Here is a 17821-nt window from a genome sequence, read left to right as displayed (position 1 = left end):
GAAGAAGAAACAGAAGGAGGAGACGTGCATCGTATAAGTGTATATCGTTTATCTTGCGAGGAATTGCCCGGGTCGCGTGGTGCAGGTCTACAGAGCTCTAGTATTTGCGCAAGAAGAAGTGCTTCAACACATCAAAATGCAGTTGCAGCATATTGCGTTGCTGCAGCTCGGATGCGAAGACGTTGAAGTTGGCAGCTTCCAGATCCTTCAAGTACAGCGAAGAACTAACCAGCGGCAGGAACGCTCTCCGCGACTCGCTAGGCAAATCTTTCCGGAGCGAACGAGCTTCGTGAAGGTGCTCCATTGCACGGCAGGCAACGTCGAACACCACCGGCGCTACCTTCTCGCCGAGCTTGGGGTCTTCAACAGCAGCAAGCAGATCTTCCACGGTTACCCCGTGCTAGACGAACACAACACCGACCAAACAACACACAAACCAACGTTAGGCATAAGGATTCTGGGAACCAAATCCACTAATTGCATCTCTGATCCGTACCTTGTTCATGAGGTCCTCGGGAAGATAAGATTGTTGCCTTGAACTGTGATACGCCGTGCCACGCAGCAGCGTCGCGAGTCCAATAGCAACGCCGGCGTGTCCTGCCACGCGGTCCGCCGTGTCGTCACGGACGCCAAGACACTCGAGCGTCAGGTACAGCAGCGACGAGGCTGTTTGCTCCGCGTAGACCTCCAATTCATGTAAGCTCTGCACTTCCTCGCGGTCAAGATCCTGGTCTCGCGCGTCCAGCATCCGCTCGAACCACCTCCGGGTCAGGTCGTGCTCATGCACCGCTTTGTCCAGACCGCGCAGCATCAGCGTCGACTGCTGCGGGCGCTCCGCACCCGCAGAGGCCGACACCTCGTACAAGTTGTAAATGCGCTCCCGCCACCATTGCATGCGGATCTTGCCGGTGATCTGGTTGCTGTGCACCGAGTCCTTGATGGTCGCGATCTCGGCGTTCAGAGCGCGCTGCGGTCAGTCATTCGGTTATCAAAGCACACGACGCGTTAGCTCCTGCAATGCAATTCATCTCATACTACAATTAAAGTACAGCAGCGTACAATGGCGAAGAAGGACGGACGCGTCTTCACCGGCAGCAGCAGGCCGCACAGGTATCCGTCGTAGTCCAATTTCCTGTGGGGAACGGTGCATGCAGCGTCAAAACCGGGTACTTCACGGTACTACAGTGGTTCTGATTCGGGTCTACAGACCTGACGGACTCGCGGATCTCCAGGTCTTCTCTGCTGTGCTTCGCACGCGCCGCGCCGATCGCCCTGCGCGGCAGCAGCACCGCCGGACGGCGCCGCAAGGAGCTCAGCATGGCCGCTCGTTTTCCAGCGTGAACAACCACCGAAATGGCACATACTGGTACATGTACCAGTATTAACTGTTGTGTGCCACATGAGTAGCGTGGCGCACACGAGTTAGTAGTTGTTCATCGCGGCCATTCAATTATGGCCAATCACGCAAGCTGCACCGGTGGTGACCTGCATCATTGGCCCGCGGCCTGTCATTCGGCGCGTATCGCTACCGACGCGCATTGCCCTTGCCTGCCTGCCGTAGTGACCAGCTACAGCTACAGCTACTGCAACAGCAACAGCAACAGCTTGAGCTACTAGCAGCCATGAGCCAGCAGAAGAAGCGCGCGGCCGCCGAGTTCTCGAGCGACGTGAAGCGCCACACGGCGCAGGGCCAGCAGCCGCATGACGGCGAGGAGGACCTGGTGTTCGAGGACCCGTTCGGCGACGACATGGAGGACGAGGAGATGGTCGAGAGCGACGGCGACGAGGAGGTCGTGGACGGCGTCGACAAGGACGTGGACATGGACGTGGACGGCGACGAGCAGGCCGACAAGCAAGTGAAGAAGGTGTTCATGCCCGGCGTGGACAAGCTGCAGGACGACGAGGTGCTGGACTACGACAGCAGCGCCTACGACATGTACTACGCCATGACGGCCGAGTGGCCGTCGCTCAGCATCGACGTGGTGCGCGACAACCTCGGCGCCGTGCGCACGCGCTTCCCCATGACGGTCTTCATGGTGGCGGGCACGCAGGCCACCAACCCGGACGACAACCAGATCACGGTCATGAAGATGTCGGAGCTGCACAAGACCAAGCACAGCGACGGCTCCGACTCGGAGGACGACGACTCGGACTCGGAGGACGAGACTGAGGGCGACCCCGTGCTGGAGTCGCGCTCGATCCCGCACCCTGGCGGCGTCAACCGCATCCGCTGCATGCCGCAGAGCTCCAACATCGTGGCCACCTGGTCGGACCGCAAGAAGGTGCACCTTTGGGACATTGCCAAGCAGCTGGAGTCGCTGGACGGCAAGGCCGGTGCCCCGCTCCCGGCGAAGCAGGCGCCGGTGTACACTTTTTCGGGACACGCTGATGAAGGTTTCGCTATGGACTGGTCGCCGGTGCAGGCGGGACGTCTGGTTACGGGTGACTGCAGCAAGTTCATCTACCTCTGGGCCAACTCGGAGGGCGCGTGGAGCGTGGACAAGGTGCCCTTCACGGGCCACAAGAGCTCGGTGGAGGACCTGCAGTGGAGCCCCACAGAGGCTTCGGTGTTCGCGTCGTGCTCGGCGGACCGCACCGTGCGCATTTGGGACACCCGGCGGAAGGCTGGCAGCATGCTGGACGTTGCAGCGCACGACGACGACGTCAATGTGATCTCGTGGAACCGCAACGTCGCCTACCTGCTCGCCTCCGGCTCGGACGACGGCTCGTTCAAGATTTGGGACCTGCGTAACTTTAAGGCCGACAACCCGGTGGCGCACTTCCGGTACCACACGGCGCCGGTCACGTCTATCGAGTGGCACCCGACCGACGAGTCGGTGCTCGCGGTGTCAGGCGCGGATAACCAGATCTCCGTCTGGGATATGTCCGTCGAAGAGGACGCGGAGGCCGCCGTGCCCGTCCAGGGCGAGAACGGCGAGGCCAAGCTGGACCTGCCGCCGCAGCTGCTGTTCATCCACCAGGGCCAAACTGACATCAAGGAGCTGCACTTCCACCCGCAGTGCCCAGGCGTGCTCATGAGCACGGCCGGCGACGGCTTCAACGTCTTCAAGCCTGCTAATATTTCGTAAATAAAGACCTGCGCTATCGTTTGTGACAAGCTCAATAGACTCTCCTTATCTGCACGCCCCTCTTGCCTTCGCTGCGCTTGTGGCAAATGCAGTGGCAAGTTGCAGCCAGCTTCAACCTGCGTCTACCGTATTTTCGTTTTCAGAAAACTTATAAACTTATATCCTATAATATCTAATTCACACTTCATACTAGGGATACCGAAAAATACCCCTGTCAAATACGTCCCCTCCATGTTTTAGTATATATTACCAGACCGTTTTCGAACCATTTCTCGACTCGAAGGGCGGACCACAGGCAAATCGGCCACCACTTTCCCTGGTACCGTGCACAGGTCGCAGCATGGCGCGCTCCCTAAATGTCTCCAGCCTCGCGCTGATGCTCTGCCTGGCGCTGCTGGACCCCGTGCAGGCGGAGCACGACGCCATGTTCGGCTACGGCGGCGGCGACCACATGATGATCCGGCACCAGAACGGCCTCGAGTTCTACGCGCCCGCCGACCGCGGCTGCGCCATGTGCCGCAACGGCGAGAACTGCTCCGTGGCCGTGCACAACGAGTCGGCGGGCGTGTTCTGCGGCGACGTGCTGTCCACGTTCCAGCCGTGCTGCTGCGCCTTCCGCAACGAGTGCATGACCACCATCTTCTCGGACTCGTGCGAGTGCTTCGACGGCGCGCGCGAGCAGGAGATCATGACCACTCGCTTCTACCTCTTCGTGGGGCTCTCGCTCATCGCCTGGGCGCTGCTGGCCTACGACAAGATGTGTGCTGGCCCGTACAAGGTCATGAACAGCAACCACCAGCTCCTGGCCAGCTCGCCCTCGGCGGCGCGCGCCAGGGGCGAGGACAGCGTCGTGGATACCGTGGACAGCGACTCGGACGACGACGAGGAGCGGGCGAGGGACCAGAACGCCGCCACTGCCGCTGCTACTGCAGGCACTACTGTTGCTGCTGTTGTGGCAGTGGAGGTGGTTGACGAACTAGGAACTGGTGTGGAGGACGACACGACGCCGCTGCGACCTCAGTCCTCGTCACCAACGGAAGAGGCCACAAGGAACGATGATGTTGAAGCGGGTGTCCATTCAGTTGAGGAACCGCCCACGGACACTGCCAGGCAAAACCAAGATGGCTCTTCGATCCAAACTGTCTAGTAATTGGTACGCGTTCTTGCTGACATGAGGAACTGGCGAACATTTGAGGTTGTTGTGAATGTAGTTTTGATATTATGGTACACGGGTGGTGACTACGACTGGGACGGATAGTTGTTATTTCTCTAACGGGATTTCTTGCAGTTCCGATGGTGACTCTGGCGGACTCATACTCACTTCTTGGACGACATCAACTGGGACTGTAACCACAACGACATGTTCTGACACGGATTCTTTCTCCTCTCCTTCCTTTTCAGCGGCATCTGCTGGCTCGGCTTCTGGGACCTCATCGAAAGTAAACGCAGGCGACGATGACGGTGCTGGTGACTGTAGCACCAGCAGCGGGAGGTTGTCCTCGGTCTCGGCAGTATCCACTTCAGAGTCTAGCCGCCGCTTGCCGAACCGCTGGCGAAAGCGCAACAACTTCATGTCGACCGCCTCACCGTAGGCAACCATTTGGTTCCTTCGGAAGTCGCTGAAGCACTCGACCCACTGGTCCACGTACACAGCGAACACAAATAGCGCAAGATACGCCGACAAGTGGATCAGGATCTCCGTGGACACGGACATTTGGTCGTCCATGGGATCGTGTGGGAATTCTTCCTCGACTTGGCTCTCACTTTCGTTTGCTGGTTCCGTTGCTGAAAGTCTCTCGTGGCGACGGGCTTCGTGTTGGGTCGGGAATGGCCACACCCCACCGCATTCGCACGTCGTTGACTTGCTCGATACTCGGCACTCGGTGTAGTATGGACAGCAGCACGGCTGCACACTCGCTGCAGCATGAAGGTCTCCGCAAAACACTCCGGACGACGTGTCGTTCATTGCAACTGAGCAGTTGCCGCTGTCCCGACACTGAGAACAGCCAGCAGCGACACTGCCGATACTTGATATACCTGCTCGAAGCGGGTCCACTGACTCAGTCCTTGCCCCCAGCAGGAGCTTGGCAGCATCTGCGGATTCATCCGCGACGACTTGAGGAACTCTACATGCACACACCGCGCAGACGAGCAGCAGCGCCGCGGAGCGCTGCAACGTCTTCGCCATGAGAACTGTGGTTGCAATTGTGGAGTGCAGCGCGTCTGGGGCTCCTGGGATGGGGTCGTCTGCAGCCAGAGGCGCCGTGTGTCCCGGTGTGCGTTTCCACGAGGGGCATCCTGCGCGATTGCCAGCCGCTTGCTGTGATCAGCTTCTACATAGGTGCCACTGTCCGCGATTTTACCCAATGGCGTGTCTTTATTGGTGGCGGAGTCGACCAATCGCAGCGAGCTAGTCGGAAAGAAGTCGGTTCGTGGTCTCAGTTGACGTGAAAAGCGATCACAGTTATTATACTTGGCAGAAATGAACAACTTGGTGCATCATTACGATGCCATCGTATGGTAATGCTTTGGTGGCGGACCGTGAAGAGACAACAGAATGGACACATGTACTGTGCATTATTTGCTTGGCTCAAGACAATTTTTCACATGTGCAAGTTGCACACGGATTCATGTCATTTTGCATTGAGGAATCGACCCGTGTTGCTTGCTTTTGACATGGGTCCAGTTCGCCTGGAGCCCTGCGCGACCACCGCATTCGCCTTCAGCCAAGCAGGTTAAATGCCAGCAGCAGTTAGTAGTCTATACGTACACTGATGAGCAGCAGTACCAATCGACAATGCAGTGCTCGCCTTTCACCTTATCCGCCACCAAAAATGGGAGGCCTAAATAATATACCCTTTCACCAGCAGCAAGAATAAGGGTCCAGCAAGCTGTTAAGCTTATCACTTTGTGCCCTGCACAAGCGTACCGTAAGCCAGATTGCAGCCGGACCGGACTCCTGCCCACCACCAGCAGCTCTAATAGGCCTCGTGCTCGTCAAGTGGATCCCAGCTGTCTCATGAATACTACAAATCAGTTGATAACACAGTTCATCTCCCCCAGTTCCGAGACCGCGGACATGGCGTCGACGGCGCGGCAGGCGGTGCTGCTGCTGCTGCTGGCGGTGCAGGTAGGCGTGCAGCCCGTGCTCATGGGCTGGTACGCGAGCGAGGCGCGCGACGTGCGGCTGCGCGTGGGGGTCGTGGAGTTCCTCAAGCTGCTGCTGGCGCTGGTGCCGCTGAGCCTGACGCGCGGCGACGCGGGGCTCGTGAACCAGCTCAAGACGTGGAAGCTGCGCGCCGCCATGGCCACCACGGTGCTGCCGGCGCTCATCTACGTGCTGCAGAACCTGCTGAACCACGCGGCCGTGGTGGCGCTGGACGGCGTCACGTTCAACGTGCTGAACCAGACCAAGATCATCTGGACGGCGCTGCTCGTGTACCTGCTGCTGGGCACGCGCCAGTCTCCGCTGCAGATCGTGGCTCTGGGGCTGCTCTGTGTGGCCGCGGTGCTCATGACGACGTCGGCGGCGGACAAGGGCCAGGAGGAGGCCAGAGCCACCGACGCCGCCGTGTTCACGGGCATGTACCAGGCGCTACTGGGCGCCGTGCTGTCCGCGCTGGCTGGCAGCATCATCCAACGCGCACTGCAGCGAGAGAATCGCAACCAATACATGGTGACGGTGGAGTTGAGCTTCTTAGGGGAGGTAACGCTCATGGCTCTGGCCGTGGTGCAGGGCGGACTCATGCCCGCCACGGGCAGAACGGAAGGAGACTCGCAGGACAGCATGTGGGAAGGCTGGAGTGTCATGACAATCGCGGCGCTCGTGTGCCAGGCGCTGGGTGGAGTATTAGTCGGCTTTGTGATTCGAGACTGCGGCAATGTGGAGAAGAGCTTCGCTGTGGTGGGAGGGATGGGCCTGACGGCGCTGCTGGAGACGCATTTCAATGGGAAGCCGTTCGGCCACTACGCGCTGGTGGCCATGGCTCTGGTGGCGATCAGCACAGCGATGTACACGCTCAACCCTCCTGTAGTTACGGCAACGGATGATAAGCCGCTCGTGTCGGTCAAGCCAACGGAAGCTGACGTTGCCTCTGCTACTGTTGGTCCTTCGAACGTGTGGAATTCCAAGAAGAAGAAGAGCGCAGATACGAGCGAGCTGGAGCCGTTCCTCGCACCACCAACTGTCGTCACAGTCAGTAGTAACAGCGTACACACCAACAGCACCTCTCGACAGGAGATGCGGCGGTCAGTACGGCAATTGCAGCCTTTGAAAGAGATACCTACTTCTCGACGGGAGCTCGAAGCGATCGTATGAGCAGCTACCGTACCCCGAATGTACCAACAATGTCACTCTTTACTTCTCAAAAACGACAAGGTGTCTTGTGTGTTCGTGTCTATCTACCTTCAGAGCTTTAAGTTTAGCTAAGCTGCACGGCATGCTGCATTGACTGCGTTAGAACTGCGCTGCTGAAGCTTTCAAGGTCTTCAGCCTTCCACAGTGCACCAACATGGCCGTCTGGGCGCACAAGAGCGGCTGCCTTGCTGTGCATGAAGCTGGCCCACGCCTTGTTGTCGCTTTCATCTTCAACTACTTGCCACGAGAGGACGGAGCTGAATGTCGAAGTCGTTTGTGCTTCTGCGATGGCAGTATCAATCCCTGCAAATTCACCATCGGCGCTCGAACACAGTACAACCAGAGAGACATGCTTCGCAACCGCAGGAGAATTTGAGGATGCGCAGGAGCTGATCACCCGAGCAGCATCGCGACCTCCCACAACTAGCGTGAACTGCACGTTGCCAGAAGACGTGTTGCTCTGTGCAGCAAGGCGCATCATGTCATGAGTAGACACCTTGCTGTTCTTGTTTGTGCACCAAAAGTGCGGGAAGCGCTCTCCAACGCGGAATTCCGGGGAGTAAATAACGTTATCGCCAGCACCAATATTGGTGCGGAACTCCACAGACTGGTCAAGTGCTGGGTCCTCCATGAGCTTTTTGGCGCGGGCTGTCCACGATGGTGCGTCGTACGAAAAGCCAATGTCAAAGTGGTAAAACATCATGCCAAGCGTTTTACGCCGCGTCACAATGTCTTGAACGCTGGCGCGCATACGATTCCCCAGCGCACTTCCCGGACCACCAGCATCTCTCGCTTCGTCTAACAAACCCAGAGGTAGTTTACCAACACGCATGACGCGCTGTGCGATCTCACGCTGCGCACTTAGCGGAAGGAGTTGCATCGGCGCCGAATTGATAATCTTGGCCAGCGTCTGGGCGTTGTCGTGGGAAACATTGAGTGCTCGTGGAATCTTCATAGTTCGAGCCACGTTGCTCAGACTAAACTGCGTGTTCGTCTTGGCAATCAACTGGCGCTCGCGTCCGTACGAGCGTAATAGAGCTTCAGTGTCAACTTCGCCACAGGTAGCCGAGTTTGAATCGTTCGTTTGGATCGCCAGTGCAAGTTTCCAGACCAGGTTATGCGTGTCCTGCAGTCCGGTATTCATGCCAAATCCACCTGCGGGAGGGAACTGGTGCGCTGCGTCGCCGACAAGAAACACACGCTGCTTGGCCGCATCGTATTGCTTAGCCACACGTGCTCCCATTCTCCACTGACCAGCCGACAAAATATTGATATCATCGTCACTAACTGTGACGTTCTTGGGAAGGATGTGCCGGACAATCTCTTTGCATTGGGCCGTGGAGAAATCCCAAGGAATCGACTCTTGCGGAGGGAAGAACGGGATCTGGAAGACCCACTCGCCTTTGTTCAGATCGTGAGCGATCAAGATGCCAACGACATCCTTGTTGAACTACAGAAAGCGATGCACAATCTTGGTCAGCTACGTCCATCGCTGCGATATCGGACGCTGAAATTTGATCCTTACCACAAAGTACAGCATAGCTGGGTTTTCACGCGCGGCCTCCGACAATGCCTTGCTGGTAAAGTGCACATTCGCGATGCTCTGCAGATTGCGTGTTCCAACCATGTCGATACCGCAGAGCTGGCGTACAAGGCTGTGTGCGCCGTCAGCCCCCACAACATAGTCGTACGACGCTATCTCTTGAGTATTCGTGTCCCTGCGAGCAATATGGCGCAACTTTTAATCAGCACTCGAGCTCCAATGCCGATCAATGTACGTATCTTACAAGTGGCGCAGTGTAACTTCCGGCGAACCCTCGGGTGGCAACGCCAAACTCTCGAGTTCGACTCCACGCTCCACTCGCACATCGTTCTCAGCCAGGAACTCATCCAGCAGCGTCTCAAACCGGTTCTGCGGGAAATGCAGAAACTGCGTAGGTGACAGCGCCGCCAATGATGTCCGCAGACTGTCACCGTTAGCCGTGGCTTGCTCGATTGTATCCCGTGGGATGCCTGTCCAACAAATAGCAACTTCAGTCTCAATTCACCTACTTCCCAATAGCCAACGTCACCTACAGGGGCCGAATTGGTCAATACGGGCGATCTCCCGAGCCTTACCAACCCCAGTGCAGTAAACGTAGTCGCGCCACTGTCCACATACAACACCCGTTACACCCCAAACTCAGTTGTCACGACATTGACACATCAAGTCTTGCTCGCCCGTACCAGAACGCTAGGCGCCGCCTGAGCCAGCAGGCGGTCGTGGAACTCTGGCATCGCGGCGTAGAGCACCTCCATCGTACGGAGGTTGATAAAATGCGCCTGCGGGTGCGACGTGGGGCTGCGCTGGCGCTCCACCACGCGGGTGGGCACGTTGTAGAGCTTCTCGAGCATGAATGCGGTGGCGAGCCCCACGGGGCCACCGCCCACCACCAGCACGCGCGGCTTCTGGGCGCGCAGCAATTGCGACGCCATCGTCATGACTCAAGATCCGCTCCAAACCCGAACGAGAGGCGGGGAATGCAGCAGCGAGGACAGCCAGACACGGCGCAATGCTACATGCGCGATTGATACGCGCCGTCACAGGAAACTTGCCGCTCGAATAGTAGCCCTCCATGTGGACCACTTCAAAATATCTTCGTACTAAGTACGAAGATACGCTCGCCAGCAGAGTGAATGTCACTTCAACAATGGACGCCGACGACCGCACGCTCTTCCGCGCGCTGCCGCTGCCTGCGCCCGACGCCGACGATGAAGGCTCCAAGCGGCTGCTGCGAGTGATGGATGAGTTTAAGACACGATACGGGACGCAGCCGACGGGCGTGGCGCGCGCTCCGGGCCGAGTGAACCTCATCGGCGAGCACGTGGACTACGAAGGCTACGCGGTGCTGCCCATGGCCATCGAGCAGAGCGTCTACGCGGCCTTTAGCACAGTAGTAAATAACGTTAATTGTAGTAGTAGAGCAGGAGTGAAGGTCTTAAGTGTGGCGAACGCTAAGCCACAATACAACGCTATTACGTTGTCTATGGAGACAAAACAACAGGAAAACATGCAGAAGCTCGAGCAGGAGGGCGCCACTTGGGCCAAGTATGTGCTGTGCGGAGTCTTGGGGGTTCAAGACGCGTATCCAGAGCTGTTTGAGGGTGAAGAGAGGGAGCTACAGATGCTGGTGGACGGAGACATCCCTGCGGGCTGCGGACTCTCCAGCTCCAGCGCACTGGTTGTAGCGGCCGCGTTGGCTACGGCCAGCGCGTTACGGCCGTCGGAAAGCGCGTTGTTGGGTCGGATGGAGCTCGCGGAGTTGTGCAGACGTGCGGAACATCGTGTGGGCACGATGGGAGGAGGAATGGACCAGGCGGTGTCGTGTCTGGCGCAGCGCGGAGTTGCGCTGCACCTCGACTTCTCCACTGTGCCGGCGCGTAGCAATCCTGTGGCTGTCCCAGATGATACAGCTGGGGTGACTTTCGTTGTGGCCAATAGTCTGGTTGTGGCGGAGAAAGCAGTTGATGCAGCAACTCGGTTTAATAAGCGCGTCGTAGAATGTGCCCTGGCTGCGAAAATGATTGCCAAGAAGGCGGGAATCGACGACTGGAGAAAGGTACGCTTCGTGGGTGTATTGAATATGGGTGAATGGGATCTAATGAGTGTGATGTTGACGTCTTTCAGATGAATCGCCTTGTGGATGTTCAAATAGCGCTGAGGAGCCTTCGAGGAGAGATTGTTGACTACGAGGAATTGCAAAAGCTCGCATCAATCTTTTGCCCGCAGGATGAATATTCAATTCGCGACCTCGAAGCCGCGTTTGCGGAAGCAATTGCTGGACTCTTTGGAGGGTCTTCTCTGGAACAATCCATTCAGGTGCGGATGATTCGTAGAGTCTTGGTATTTCTGATGTGCGTTGGTTACATTCACTTGCTGCCATTGCTTCTTACAGGCAGTTCTCGCTTCTGCAGCATCGTTCAAGCTGCGACAGCGAGCTCTCCACGTCTGGGGTGAGGCTGGGCGCGTGGAGGAATTCCGAGCAATATGTACTGAACTAGCGACAAAAACGGAGACGCAGGTGTCTTCCCAGCTGCAAAGTCTCGGAGATGTGATGACTGCAAGTCATTCAAGCTGTCGAGTACTGTATGAGTGTAGCTGCCCGGAGCTGGACACCTTGGCAGCTTCTGCAATTTCGGCTGGTGCTTTGGGGGCGCGCCTTACTGGCGCTGGTTGGGGTGGTTGCATCGTGGCTCTCGTGAAGAAGATGGAAGTGCCCAGTTTCCTCAATGCAGTCCGTTCGAGCTACTACGAACAACGCGGGGTCGTGTCATCTGATGCAATGAAGGCAATGTTTGAGTCGGCTCCAGCTCCGGGAGCCGAGATTTTCATGTCACAATAAAATGCTGTATCCGGTCGTGAAAAAAATGCACTTGTATTGTCACAGTGTCAACAAAGAACGAAGTTTTTCCAAATACACATCCTTTGCCTGCAGCTCGACATCAATAAGAGCGAGCTGTCGTGGATCATAATCGTAGCCATAAATTAGTCCATGGATCGTTGAACAAGGTCCCAACAGAACATACCTCGGCCTTGCGCTGAGCCTTTTCAGCTGGTGTCATCGAAAACTGAAGAATTGCAAAGTCGCGCTTCATATCGGACAAGGCTTGACGCCTCTCCGCTATTTCTTGCTCGTACTGCTCGATCTCTTTTCGCATCTACAGCGCAATTAGTTGTCGAAGGCGGAAGGCGAGTAAGCAACATATGTCGATGCTTTTGCGGCAAAGCAAACGCACCTCGATGTTAGCAGCAAACCGGTCCAGATCTAAAATGACTCTGAAGTACGTATCGCTCCTCTACAAAGGGTAGCATCAAGAGAAAAATCAATACGGACTGTGAATACCAAGTGCAGTATGACAGGCCTTACGTGAATTTTCTCGAAGGCCTTCTTGATGACAGGACGCGTCTGCACCCAACATGGAGAAACCAACGCGGACTTCTTGCACGGAATCACACCAATCTCCACGACGTCCTGCAATTGAGTGTCAAGAACACGTAAGTGAACCAGCATCAATCTACCCCGCTCGTCGTTCTCGTACAAACCTTCGGTCGCAGAAACAGAACTTGTTGATCGATCAGATCCAAAAACTTTTGCTCTCCTTCGTCGCGGTAATTAAATGGAAGCAGCGCCTCCACAGGACTCACACAATTCAGAGGCGTTTTGTTTTTCTGCTTCAGTAGCTGTTGTGGTGACCCAATAAGCGCGTTTCCACCAGTAACTGGAGTCACATCTACCAATGTTTCTAGACATTTCCACGTTTCCAACGCGCTGAAAGCCTTTGACGTCTCGATGGGGTCGAGAGAGGCACTCGCTGAGGTCGACTCGGAGTGATAGCCTGCGGAATAGTTTCGTGGGAGCTGCAAGCTTCCATCCAAGTGCAATGCTTCAAGCAGTCTAGTTTCGGTGTCTTGCAAGAAGTTATGGCAGACTTCTTGGATCACACCGACGCGCTCTTCGTGCAGTGTTACATCGTTTAGATTGCTGTCCATTAGCCGCTGGCAAATTGCGTCGATATCACTCCACCAATTCCCTGCAACCTTTAAGATGATTTCCATCTCAGCAGTACGTTGATCACTTTGTGATGCACTCATTATTGTTGGCTGATCAAATGAAGATTGGTCTTCTGCATTCGTTGCTTCTGACTCATCAGAAACCAGATCTAACTCATTTGACTTCTGCAGATCGGCACAATGAGAACGTTAATCACCATCCGAATACGTAAAGAAAGTAGGCAACCAGCGTACCAATATTTCTCGAAGCTTTTCTTTTGCCGAAGTTTGATCCACTAGACCATTTGCTGGACGCAGTAAGATTGCCACGAAGTCTTGACTACCACCAGAGTCAGCATTCTGCCCGCTTTGATGGCGTGCCTGTATCCACTCCATCTTGGAAGGTGTGACAGTTGAGGTAGTAAGCAGTACCACATGCGCCAACCCTTCGCTCGAAATTTGATGCGTCCAACGAAGCCACTTCTCGGCATCCTGGTCGCTAAAGCCGTCAAAATCCCTTAGCAAAAACACAGGGAGCGCAGTAACTCGGCCGTTTTGCGAGATTGGCGATAAGCCTCCTTCCCTTTCTTCGTCAGCCGCCCCATATTCCTGCTCAGCGTACTGGAGATCTCGTAGTGCGTCCAGTAGAGCATCCATCATCATGTCCTCCGCATTAGCTTTCAATCCAACACGCGGGTCAAAGTCTTCCGGTAGACGCCCATGCAGCGTCGACTTCAACTCAGAGTAGCGTGCCGCAATGCTGCGAAGAGCAACCTCCAGCGACGAAGTTGGAGTCGTGAGCCGCTTCAACGTATCTCGCGTTGACTCGTCATACGACCCCAACACTTTCGCACCATCGAGCAGCCTGCAATTTCACCAAAATTTTGCTTATCAGTAGCGGGATCTACCAATCCGTACCAGTAACCGAGCCACCTACGTGTTCGTCACCACCGCGGGGTTGTCACCAGCGGATATTGATAGCAAGTACGGGAACTTGGGCGGCGCACTGCCCAGCCACGCGGAAGCACCGGGCATTGTCACCTTGGATTCGTCGCTGTTTGCCTGTGTTTCAGAGGCGCTGCGCCACTTCAGGAGCTGCTGCTTCGCGTACACGACCTTATTGCTGTCGTCGTACTGCTGGGCTGCTTCGCCCACTGCCAAAGCGGCCAGAGGCGTCAGCGTCGCCACGGCCAGGCCGACGGATCGGGCCTTGCGCAGCATTTCGGCGTGTCAATTGAGTATTAGAACATGAAGGTAGCGACTAGGATTTGTGTGATGTGATACAAAGGGTATATCAATATGAAAAGGTTTTGGGATGGGTGGACCGCACCGCTTCGGACTTGAAACGTTGCTGGTGCTGGAGCAGTTCAGTTTGCAATTTGCGTCCGTAGAGCACACTGGAAGCTTCAGTTGTGCGTAGGAAGGCGTTTTTATATCGGAGTAGCGCGTGATGTCGTTCATGCTGGGCGGACCTCGGTCTGCTCAGAGTGAATTCCTCGTTTCTGACGAATCCGCTGAACAAGCGGCCTCACTGAGACCAACTTAAGACTAAAAGACTGATGCTCTCCATCAAATGCATTTCCTATTCATCCAATGAACCCCGGTAGTAATAGTGTCGCCAAGTGACGCTGCAGATCAAAAGTCAACCTTTAGCTCACGATAGCAAAGTTTGTACTGGCACCCAGTACGACAACTATCAGTTTGATGTTCATTGGTTCATGTTTCTTTAGCTGCCTACCCTATAGTACGAGGTCTCGAAAGCCTCCGTAATGTGACGAGGTGTCTGCGCGACGTCCTCGCAACCACATCGCTCGTGGCTAATAAATACCAGCGGCTTGAGCCGCTTGTCACTTGAACAGCTTGCGTCTCTCCTAGAACTGGAGATGGCGAATGCGGCCGTTGGCGCCTAGCGAGAACTCGGCGCCGTCGTCGCTGGGCCGGGGGTCTTCACTCGGTCGGACGTTTTCGCGTCTGGCTGACTGGGTGGTGTTGGCCTGGCGGAATGGCGGCAGCATGGCCGATCCGCCACGCTCCGACGGGCTTCGGCTGTAAATCGTCATGTCGGATGGACTACTACCCTCCATCTCGAAGTCGTACTCATCCAGCGACGAAAGGCGCCCTCCGATCAAGCCGTCACCGCGACGACTGTCGTTGGGCAAGCCCACAATAGGGAAGCCCGCAGAGTCCATATTTCCCGGAACAAGTTCCACAGCTGCACTGCTCCGGCCGCTCAACATGCTAATGTTGTTGTCGCCAGGGTACGGAGAAGTGAATTTGTAGAACTGCTCGTTAGCCTGGTGGTCGTGATACTCCTCGCTCATCGCGCTGCTGGAGCTACTGCGACCTGAGAACCGACCGCGGAAGAGGTTCGTAATCCTTTGGCCCAGGAAAGAGCTAGGACGGTGGTCGAGATCCGACGTACCTTCCCCATTCCGCAGCGACGAGAAAATGCTGTTCGTGTAGTCGGACCCTGACATCGACGACAACGTGGAATAATCCGTTGAATCCTTTGTCATGCTGTCCAGAATTGTGTTGAGTATCTCCGCCGCCTGTGATACCGATGGACGAAGCGCTGCGTTCTGGGCCCAGCATTCCTCGATGAGTTTGGCAAAGCGCGATGGGCATCGCTGGTGGTTGATGGGCGGGCGTTGCTCAACAAGCACCTTCTCGCGGACCTCAAAATCAAATTTGGTGTCGCTGAACGGAACAGCACCATCCGAAGCAATTTCCCACAGCACCATTCCGAACGAGTACATGTCCGTTGCACGACTGTACCGACAGTTGTGCGGGTCCTGCAAGATCTCCGGGGCATTCCAACGCCATGTGCCTGCAAATGATGTCAGTTCGCCCGAGATACTGGGGTTTTGCTCCGCCATGCTGACGGTACGTTCGCTGTAGCGCACACGGTTGACAAAGTTCGACACCTTGGAAATGCCGAAGTCAGCAAGTTTGGCCTGCCAGGTCTCAGTGACCAAAATGTTCGACGCTTTGAGGTCACGATGGATATACGTTGGATTGCGCGCGTGCAGGTAAGTCAGCCCCTTTGAGATATGGAGCGCCAGTGCCACCTTGCGTCGCCAGCTCAAAGGGAAGTGGCGCTTGAGTACATCCTTCAGGCTTCCTCGTGAGCAATACTCCGTCAAAATTCCCAGTTTGCCTTCAAAATATCCTGCCCGCATGAAAAGCGTAATGTTTGGATGCCTCAGTCTCGAGCACAACTTAGCCTCTTCAATGAAAGCTTCTTCCGAGTTCTGGATAATAGTGCGGTAGAGCTCCACATCTACTGCGCCATTCGCGCCCATATTGGGAAGCTTAATCACTTTCATCGCGACTTCAATTCCCAACCACTGAGCCTTGTACACACTTCCTGCAGCACCTTCAGCGATGAATGATACATTCGTCAGTCCATTCAACTCCTCCAGAGTCACCATCTCGTTGCCCACGTATGTGCTCTTCATGGAATCCTTCCCAGTGTTGTTACTTACTGCGCTGCTTCCGAACGCTGTCCGATACGATGAACCAAAAATGCTGGCAACACCGTTGTTGCCGCTACCAGCCAAGAGCCCCGTGCCCATGCGATCTCGCGGTCGTTCTCCATGGCGCGAGCAGTTACTGCTCGACTGCAGCAAGGTCTGGTTTTGTAGATCGTCTTGGTCCTGGGGAAGCCTCGCTTCGCCCAAACGCCGGCATCCAAACATGATGGCGTTAAACAGCGGCACGCTGAACAGCAAGCAGTCAGCCACCTCGTACGTAACATAGCTCACGACCCCGTATCCGAGCACGTAGCACAGCATCATGGGGAATTGGAGTACCTGAACCACCAGAAAGTAACGCATGAGTCTCTCGTGCGCTGTCCGAAGGGCCTCCTCCGCCTGCTTCTGGAATGTCTTAGTCGACGCCAATTCTGCGTTCCCAGCGCTGTCACCGAGTACGGGGTCTGTAGTATCCGCATTAGGATCCACGTTCCTAAGTCGTATTCTCAGAAGAAACATCACGACGTTCGCCGCGACCACGAACCCTGCCGACAGCGCGTACACCGCTACGAAAAAGTAGCGCATGCAGTCTTGCAGCGCGTCGGCCGAGTCGTCGCCGACAATGAGAGCTTGCAGCCGTGCAGTGGACATCAATCCAACACCCAGTCCAACCGTCCAAATCGCTAGCCAGCTCGTCCGCACCGCGAACCTCTTCAAGGGCGGGCTTGTTGCCTGGTGTCCGCGCGCCCACCGATGCGTCCGCAGCACGAAAATCGACAGCACAATGCCCCACAGCAGCGACACCACGAAGCTCACATTGTAGAGCGAGTCGACGCTGGCGCCGATGACCGTCCGCACCTTGACGCCGGCGCCCATGACCATGTCCATGGACTGGCTCACGGCGCCCGTGACCGAGAACAACCAGTCCGTCATGACGACGGAGTAGAAGAGCGCGGGGCCCGTGGCGTGTGGCGGCGGCAGCGGCGGCTTCCGACTGCGGCTGCGGCCTCTCCGTCGCCCCCGAGAGTAGCCTGGGTCCGGTATCCGGCGGAAGAGCATCACGGCCACGACGGACGAGATCACGGCCGCCGCGGAGATGATCACGAGGCGCGCGGTCTCCAGCGCGTCCTCCGTCGCCGTCATTTGCTGTGTGTCCGCGCTGTGCTGTGCCTGGTGCTTGTGTGTGTCTTCTCTGCTTCAGACTCCGTCCTATAGCGCCTCGCTGCTTGTTGGTCTCGCCCGCGACAGCGAATGAGCCCGCCGCCGGCCAGTGCAGGAAGAAGCCATGCCAGCTGGTCATTACCCTGCTCCGCCTCTACTCATGGCGGGCCTATTCCAGGCTGTTCGATGGGTCAGCCTGCGCTGCGGCATG

The 17821-nt window shown here is 56.3% G+C and overlaps 10 protein-coding genes across 12 annotated transcripts; 4 read left to right on the top strand and 6 right to left on the bottom strand.

The window, feature by feature from the left end:
• Nucleotides 1-97: 97 nt before the first annotated feature.
• On the bottom strand, nt 98-1319 carry IUM83_10859 (Phytoene synthase; the record flags this gene model as incomplete). The annotated part of the gene is made up of 4 exons (XM_067935384.1): nt 98-400; nt 497-967; nt 1060-1132; nt 1210-1319. 4 exons carry the CDS (start codon nt 1317-1319, stop codon nt 98-100), a joined length of 957 nt encoding a protein of 318 aa, XP_067780535.1.
• Nucleotides 1320-1622: 303 nt separating this feature from the next.
• On the top strand, nt 1623-3089 carry IUM83_10858 (Glutamate-rich WD repeat-containing protein; the record flags this gene model as incomplete). Its single annotated transcript, XM_067935383.1, has 1 exon — nt 1623-3089. The coding sequence occupies one exon, from the start codon at nt 1623-1625 to the stop codon at nt 3087-3089; it is 1467 nt and encodes a 488-aa protein (XP_067780657.1).
• A 340-nt stretch (nt 3090-3429) lies between these two features.
• On the top strand, nt 3430-4236 carry IUM83_10857 (the record flags this gene model as incomplete). Of its 2 annotated transcripts, none has more annotated exons than XM_067935382.1 (1): nt 3430-4236. In XM_067935382.1, one exon carries the CDS (start codon nt 3430-3432, stop codon nt 4234-4236), a length of 807 nt encoding a protein of 268 aa, XP_067780531.1. The 2 variants fall into 2 exon arrangements, with proteins under 2 accessions (XP_067780531.1, XP_067780532.1); XM_067935381.1 differs by having other exon boundaries at nt 3871-4236.
• A 114-nt stretch (nt 4237-4350) lies between these two features.
• IUM83_10856 (S-adenosylmethionine:tRNA ribosyltransferase-isomerase) lies at nt 4351-4815 on the bottom strand (the record flags this gene model as incomplete). The annotated part of the gene is made up of 1 exon (XM_067935380.1): nt 4351-4815. The coding sequence occupies one exon, from the start codon at nt 4813-4815 to the stop codon at nt 4351-4353; it is 465 nt and encodes a 154-aa protein (XP_067780653.1).
• A 1353-nt stretch (nt 4816-6168) lies between these two features.
• Nucleotides 6169-7407, top strand: IUM83_10855 (Drug/Metabolite transporter (DMT) Superfamily; the record flags this gene model as incomplete). The annotated part of the gene is made up of 1 exon (XM_067935379.1): nt 6169-7407. One exon carries the CDS (start codon nt 6169-6171, stop codon nt 7405-7407), a length of 1239 nt encoding a protein of 412 aa, XP_067780652.1.
• Nucleotides 7408-7510: 103 nt separating this feature from the next.
• Nucleotides 7511-9927, bottom strand: IUM83_10854 (Polyketide hydroxylase; the record flags this gene model as incomplete). 2 transcript variants are annotated; one of them, XM_067935378.1, is made up of 6 exons in its annotated part: nt 7511-7749; nt 7861-8896; nt 8972-9164; nt 9234-9459; nt 9523-9595; nt 9673-9927. In XM_067935378.1, 6 exons carry the CDS (start codon nt 9925-9927, stop codon nt 7511-7513), a joined length of 2022 nt encoding a protein of 673 aa, XP_067780651.1. The 2 variants fall into 2 exon arrangements, with proteins under 2 accessions (XP_067780651.1, XP_067780650.1); XM_067935377.1 differs by having other exon boundaries at nt 7511-8896.
• A 209-nt stretch (nt 9928-10136) lies between these two features.
• On the top strand, nt 10137-11828 carry IUM83_10853 (galactokinase; the record flags this gene model as incomplete). Its single annotated transcript, XM_067935376.1, has 3 exons — nt 10137-11045; nt 11114-11305; nt 11382-11828. The coding sequence occupies 3 exons, from the start codon at nt 10137-10139 to the stop codon at nt 11826-11828; spliced, it is 1548 nt and encodes a 515-aa protein (XP_067780533.1).
• Nucleotides 11829-11867: 39 nt separating this feature from the next.
• On the bottom strand, nt 11868-14197 carry IUM83_10852 (tkl protein kinase; the record flags this gene model as incomplete). Its single annotated transcript, XM_067935375.1, has 7 exons — nt 11868-11942; nt 12013-12144; nt 12223-12282; nt 12354-12458; nt 12530-13162; nt 13232-13841; nt 13914-14197. The coding sequence occupies 7 exons, from the start codon at nt 14195-14197 to the stop codon at nt 11868-11870; spliced, it is 1899 nt and encodes a 632-aa protein (XP_067780656.1).
• A 650-nt stretch (nt 14198-14847) lies between these two features.
• Nucleotides 14848-16551, bottom strand: IUM83_10851 (TKL protein kinase; the record flags this gene model as incomplete). Its single annotated transcript, XM_067935374.1, has 2 exons — nt 14848-15320; nt 15399-16551. 2 exons carry the CDS (start codon nt 16549-16551, stop codon nt 14848-14850), a joined length of 1626 nt encoding a protein of 541 aa, XP_067780655.1.
• Nucleotides 16552-16681: 130 nt separating this feature from the next.
• Nucleotides 16682-17592, bottom strand: IUM83_10850 (TKL protein kinase; the record flags this gene model as incomplete). Its single annotated transcript, XM_067935373.1, has 2 exons — nt 16682-16696; nt 16789-17592. The coding sequence occupies 2 exons, from the start codon at nt 17590-17592 to the stop codon at nt 16682-16684; spliced, it is 819 nt and encodes a 272-aa protein (XP_067780654.1).
• Nucleotides 17593-17821: the final 229 nt, after the last annotated feature.

This window comes from Phytophthora cinnamomi (assembly GCF_018691715.1).
Source record: "Phytophthora cinnamomi strain GKB4 chromosome Unknown Contig126, whole genome shotgun sequence".
NCBI lineage: Eukaryota > Oomycota > Peronosporomycetes > Peronosporales > Peronosporaceae > Phytophthora > Phytophthora cinnamomi.
This window is presented reverse-complemented; position numbering and strand designations above follow the sequence as displayed.